General features: G+C 30.4%; 1 protein-coding gene across 1 annotated transcript; it reads left to right on the forward strand.

Moving 5' to 3' along the window:
- Positions 1–603: 603 nt before the first annotated feature.
- On the forward strand, positions 604–2722 carry LOC145006287 (inositol diphosphatase DSP1-like). The gene is made up of 5 exons (XM_078965379.1): positions 604–882; positions 985–1078; positions 1988–2051; positions 2164–2207; positions 2500–2722. The coding sequence occupies exons 1-5, from the start codon at positions 656–658 to the stop codon at positions 2656–2658; spliced, it is 588 nt and encodes a 195-aa protein (XP_078821505.1). The 5' UTR covers positions 604–655; the 3' UTR covers positions 2659–2722.
- The last annotated feature ends 3207 nt before the right edge of the window (positions 2723–5929 follow it).

Consider the following 5929-nt stretch of genomic DNA (forward strand, 5'->3'; position numbering starts at 1 on the left):
ATATATATATATATATATATATATATATATATATATATATATATATATACTCTGAAGTTTAAATTTTAATAAATAATAAGTAAAAATATTATTAAATAAAAAATCAATGATATAAAACACAAAATATAAAATACTATAAATAATAAAATTGAGAAAGTTGACTAAAAAATTACGGTCTCTATAGAAATATTATGACAAATTAATGGAAGTGATTCATATAAAATTTTTCATACACTTTATAAGATTATATAATTAATATTTTAAATCATAAATATTACATATTAAAAAAATATTTTGTACAAATCAGCTCCTAGAATAAATAAAAAATATCTAAAAAGACTTTCATTAAGGGTGCTATTATTGAAAAAATAATCCCTAATCCTAATTATTGTTATACAAAGTACAAACATATGCTAATTTGTATTTCTACCATAGAAAAAATCTTTTTAAACGATTCAAAATAATATAAAAAGAGGTTACATTATGTCAATAATAATAATAATAATAATAATAATAATAATAATAATAATAATATATTACAATCTACATGGTAACATCTATATATAGAGGTGTCTTTCTCTTCTTGACATGCCACACCAAACACATACTCACACACACAAACTACAACTGTCTCTCTCTTTTGGCGCGAAACGCCATGAAAGTTGAAAGCTCGCCACCCGTGGTGTTCAATGTCATCGGAGTTGATGGAGAATCCTCTGGTGAAAACAAGATGACTATCGACTGGAAGCTGGAAAATAGCTCCGATGGCCTGTACATTCCGCCTTTCAATTTTGCTGTGGTTGACGACGGAATCTTCCGGTCAGGATTTCCAGATACAACTAACTTATCCTTCTTGAAAACTCTCGGACTCCGCTCGATCATGTATGTTCAGCTAATTCACAAATTTTTTGAGCTAATTGTTTTGCTTTATGATAAAATTCTTTGTGGGGATGTGAAATCATGGTGATTTTGTGTGTTATGAAGATATCTATGCCCTGAACCTTATCCTGAGGAGAATTTAGAGTTTCTCAATGCAAATGCGATTCAGCTCCATCAATTCGGAATCCAGAAATCTAAGGTATTTGCAGATATAATCACCTCAATTTGCATTAATCATGATTCATTTAATTTATCAATTTTTCAACCAAAGGTTCTACTTGAAGAATTCAATCATGAATCAAATTTAAGTAAGTATCTCAAGCGCATTATTCGAAATTGTTATCGAACTACATTTGTTTGTTTAATTAATTTGAACATCTGGCTTCTGATTTTGTTTCCATTTCAAGAATGATGTTTCTATAAATTATCAACTTCACTTAATTTTTGGGAAAGTTAGGCTACCTGTTAGAGTTTATCAAAAAAAAAAAAAATCATAGCATCAACAAGAATTACATCCCTCATTGTCCACATAACTTCATTACTTCACAACAATATATTCATTTTACAAATTACAATATACAAAATGACGTAACACTGCGAATTAGTCGGTGGTCTTCTTTTTCGCGCAAAGAAAATCGGCACAAAACAACACGTTTTGCTAACGTATAGTAACCGACTAGCACCGTTTGATCATAAATATGATAATGTTTGTCAAAACCACCAATATATAAAAAAGAATAAAATTATAAAAATAATATACAATTTTACATCATAAAAACAACAATTATGATCAACAACTTTGATAAAAATGGACCATTTAGAGTTTGGAATGATTCCAAACTCTATATCATTCATCAAACATGTTGAATGTTGACTGAAATTATTAAGCAACTCCTAGTAGAAATAATTTAATTGTTACTTTCAATGAATTCAACCTATGTTTGTGTTAATAAACACGTAACATTTTTTCAATGTCTCAACTTGTTACATATGTACATTAATTGCATGACACATTGTAAAAAACTCTTAGATTTGCCAATGTGTAATGTGTTGCCTTTTTTTTTATATTCTTTTTTGTAATTATACTCGTATCTTTATATATGTATAGGATCAAAATCCTATAATGGAGATCCAAGAGGGAAAAATTCGTGATGCTTTAAAGGTTCTTATGGGTAAGGGAATTTATGTACTTTTTGTTTATAATCGTTTATGTTATATTAGTCATAATGTCAACATATTTACTTCGAGAATTTTCATGACACTCACTCTATATATCTTATCCAGATCCAAAAAACCGTCCGGTGCTCATCCATTGCAAACGTGGAAAGGTTTCTTTAATTCATCTTCAAACAATAATCTAGTGTTGATGTCTAAATTTAAGTTTAAAAATGCACAAATAAAAATATAATTTTCTTTATATGTTTATTACAACATCATGTTACAATAATGGCATCCAAATATAAAATTTTCACATAGTTATAATACTCTTGTTGAAAGAAATAAAAGTAAGATGCTATAATAAACAAATAAAGAAATGAAAAGTACATTGCTTTATCTTGCATTTAGCTCTAGAGTTTTCAAGGTAGTGATTAATATTTTTGGTTAATTTGTGGGATTCAGCATCGAACTGGTTGTGTTGTGGGGTGCTTTAGAAAGTTGAAAAATGGGTGCATGAGTGCTATTCATCAAGAGTACAAACACTTCGCTGGTGACAAGTCAAGAGTTTCTGATCAAAAGTTTATTGAGACGTTTGACATTTCTAGCTTCATCAAATCTTGATCATGTTTTTTTATCCATCTTATGTATGCGTTTTTTAATATATAGTTATCTAAAAGTATAGTATAAAAATGGAGTTTATGATTATGATGATTCAATCTAGAAAGATTGGCTCATCGTGTGGTTTCTATGTCATGTAAAGCATGTTTCTGTGTAGATTCTTAGTTTACTTTCTACCATTATATATGTGTGTTTCTAAAAGATAACAACAAACATGATAAAATGTGATGGCTTTTAAAACCATAGAAATGGACCATGTTAAAGTTTTAAAAATTGAACAACAATTGTGACAATGTGCCAACCAGGACCAATCAATCTTTAATTTACTAGAGATTTAAAAATGTTATTGCTACCAAAATAGGAAATTGAGCTCGAAACTAGACTTGAGCTTGACATTGACTCGAGCCCTACATTCAAGCTCATGCTCGAGCTTGATAAAGTACTCGACACTTTCGATACCGACTCAATTAGTTATTAAAAAAAATAAAAATTACATTAAATTGTAATAAGAAATACACTTAAGCTCGTGAGCTCGACTAAACCCAGCTCAATTTTGTAAATATAATAAAATAAAGGTCAAAAGTGTAAATATAACTTAACTCGATTAAGCTCAAAGCTGAATATTAAAAATTCTAATATTCGTTTCCGACTCAATGATACAACATCTATTCGAATAATTGGAATATAGATTTATCAGGCCCACATTGATGATTACTACAAAAATCTTATCAGAAAGTTGCAAACTTTGTCCATATGCGAGTACCTGCGATTCTTATTTCTTCATATGAAGGGATTTCGATTTCGTTAATAGATTTCTCTCGATTACATTGAAGATTAGACAATTCTCATAGTTTATCTCATACTAGATTAAAGATTTTCCCATTTTAGGGTCAAGTAAGAATCAATTTTCGAAAACCATGTATCAATGATTCCCAATGGTGGTGGCATTCATATGCACTTGTCAATTTTGTGAGCTTTTACCAAAAAAAAATATTTTTTTAGAAAAAAGATATTTAGCAGATGGGTATGGTTTTAAAAATATTTATCAAATAGAGTTTCAAATTTAATATTTTTCTAAAAATTCTATTTTTTTTTAATAATTTTATTGTTTTTTTCTAATATACTTTTTGATTTTTTAGAACTTTTTACAATAATTTTTTTTTTTTTGATGAGATATGGTTTTGTATACATAAATACGAAAAGTTTTATATATATATATATATAAATGTTTTTTGTATGTTCATGATCAAAATGTAAGTATAAGAAAGAAAGAGTTGTTTTTGTTTTTTTGTTCTCTTTCACGCCAACAGTAATTTTTTTTTTCACATATCAAAAGGGCAGAAGAGGAAAATAAGAAAAAAAACAATATTGTGGTTTGTACATTTGGACAAGAACACAAAAACAAAAGAGATGTTTTTGACTTGAGATAAAGAAACAAACAAAAAAAAAGTTTTTTTAATTGCTTTGTATCGATTGTTGTAAATCGACAACAAGGGAAAAGAAAGAGGATAATTTTTTTTTTGTTGATGTCTAAAAATACAAAAAGTAAAGAATCGGGCTGATTTCCATATAAGATCATAACTGAACTATTACTTATCGGTTAACAAAAAATAAAAACAGAACTATTGGTTTTAAAAATAGTTCGATCATTATGGTTCAGTGTTCTTTCGGAAATACTTTTTCATTTTTATAGTTTGTGTCTATATTTCATTGCGTATAATTATACGATCGCTTTTTACATCTCGGCTTTAATCGTTTTGTCTCAAGATTGGGTTTTTTTTTTTATCTTTTTAAATCACATCTTATTTGATTTCATTACAAGTAGCAGATCGATGGAATTTGAAATTTAGATTTCGATGATCATATTAAAAAGTTGTTTGTGGACAAAACTGCAAATTTGGTCCTTATGGTTTGCAAAAATCTTTGGATAGAATCCAAAAAGTTTTTGGTTTGCACAGAAGGTCCAAAATCAAAAGTTTTCTAGGTTTTTGGTCCTAAACTTAAGAAATTCTTGTATTTTTGGTCCATGGAGCACTTGAATTGATTATTTTGCCCTTTAAATTTCTTTTTTGTATTTTTTATATTTTTATTTTATAAATATTAATACAAAAAAAAGAAATAAGTTAGCTCTCTCTCTCTCTCTTTTTTTTCTCTCTCTCTCTCTCTCACTCTCTCTCTCTACCCACCCCCACTGGAGCCCTCCCCCTTCTCTCTCTTCCTCCTCCTCCTCCTCCTCCTCCCCCTTCTCTTTCTTTCTCTCTCTCTCTCTCTCTCTCTCCCCGTTGATTATTCTCCCCAAGTACTCTTGTTCTCTTTGAAATGAAGAGATTGATCAATCTCAAAACCTCTAGCAACTTGCTTTCATGGGTAATAATATCAAGTAGAGATCGATACAGAATTTCAAACACCATTTTCATGATTTCCTGCACTTAAAAGGTGAGATGGGATGGTTTAAATCGAGCAACAATGGATAAATCACGCAGCAATGTTGAAATCAAGCAACAATCGGGCACATTCCCTTTTCATTCTAGACCGAGGCCTAGTAAAAAAGTGGGGCGAAGTCTCCCATGTTCATCATCTTCTTTACATAGACCTATAAATCTCTCATTTTTTTGGGGTTTCTTTATTTCAATCGTCAATCAACACTTCCAACAAAAAGAATCAAACCTTTGTTTTTGGTATTGGTTGTTAACTGATTAGGGAAGTAATACATATGTTCTTCATCTTTTTACCCATGCTTGGTGGGGTTGATTGGGGGTGGAACACATATAGTCAACTTGTGGTCCTCGAGAGTCCATACAAACACACACACATCAAAGAAATTAGGGCTCTTAAGAAGAAAGGACAATCAAAGCGTATTTCCACAAGTAATCGAAGTTTTGACATCTGGGTTCAATACACACATTGAAGAAAATTGGAAAACACACACACACACACACACTCAAGAAAGTCAAAAATGGTGTAAACCCGGTTGAAGAAAAATGAACTTATGTGTGATTTCTTTTTGATTTGCAGGTCGTGTTTATGATTGTAGTGGCTGAAGGTGGGAATTATGATGTGAAGGGGGTTTGCTTATCGGTGAACTGTAACAAATATGAGGTTGCAGGTGGTGTGTCCATGAAGAGAAGATGGTGAGAAGATGATAGACCTGTGGGAAGAAGATGATGGAGAAGTTGGGTTTTTTGGTCGTAGGATGAGAGAGAGAGAGAGAGAGAGAGACAGACAGAGAGAGACAGAGAGAGAGGGTACCGATAGGGGTGGGGTGCTATCTTTT

The sequence above is a fragment of the Lactuca saligna genome, chromosome 7 (assembly GCF_052625555.1).
Source record: "Lactuca saligna cultivar CGN05327 chromosome 7, ASM5262555v1, whole genome shotgun sequence".
Taxonomy (NCBI): domain Eukaryota; kingdom Viridiplantae; phylum Streptophyta; class Magnoliopsida; order Asterales; family Asteraceae; genus Lactuca; species Lactuca saligna.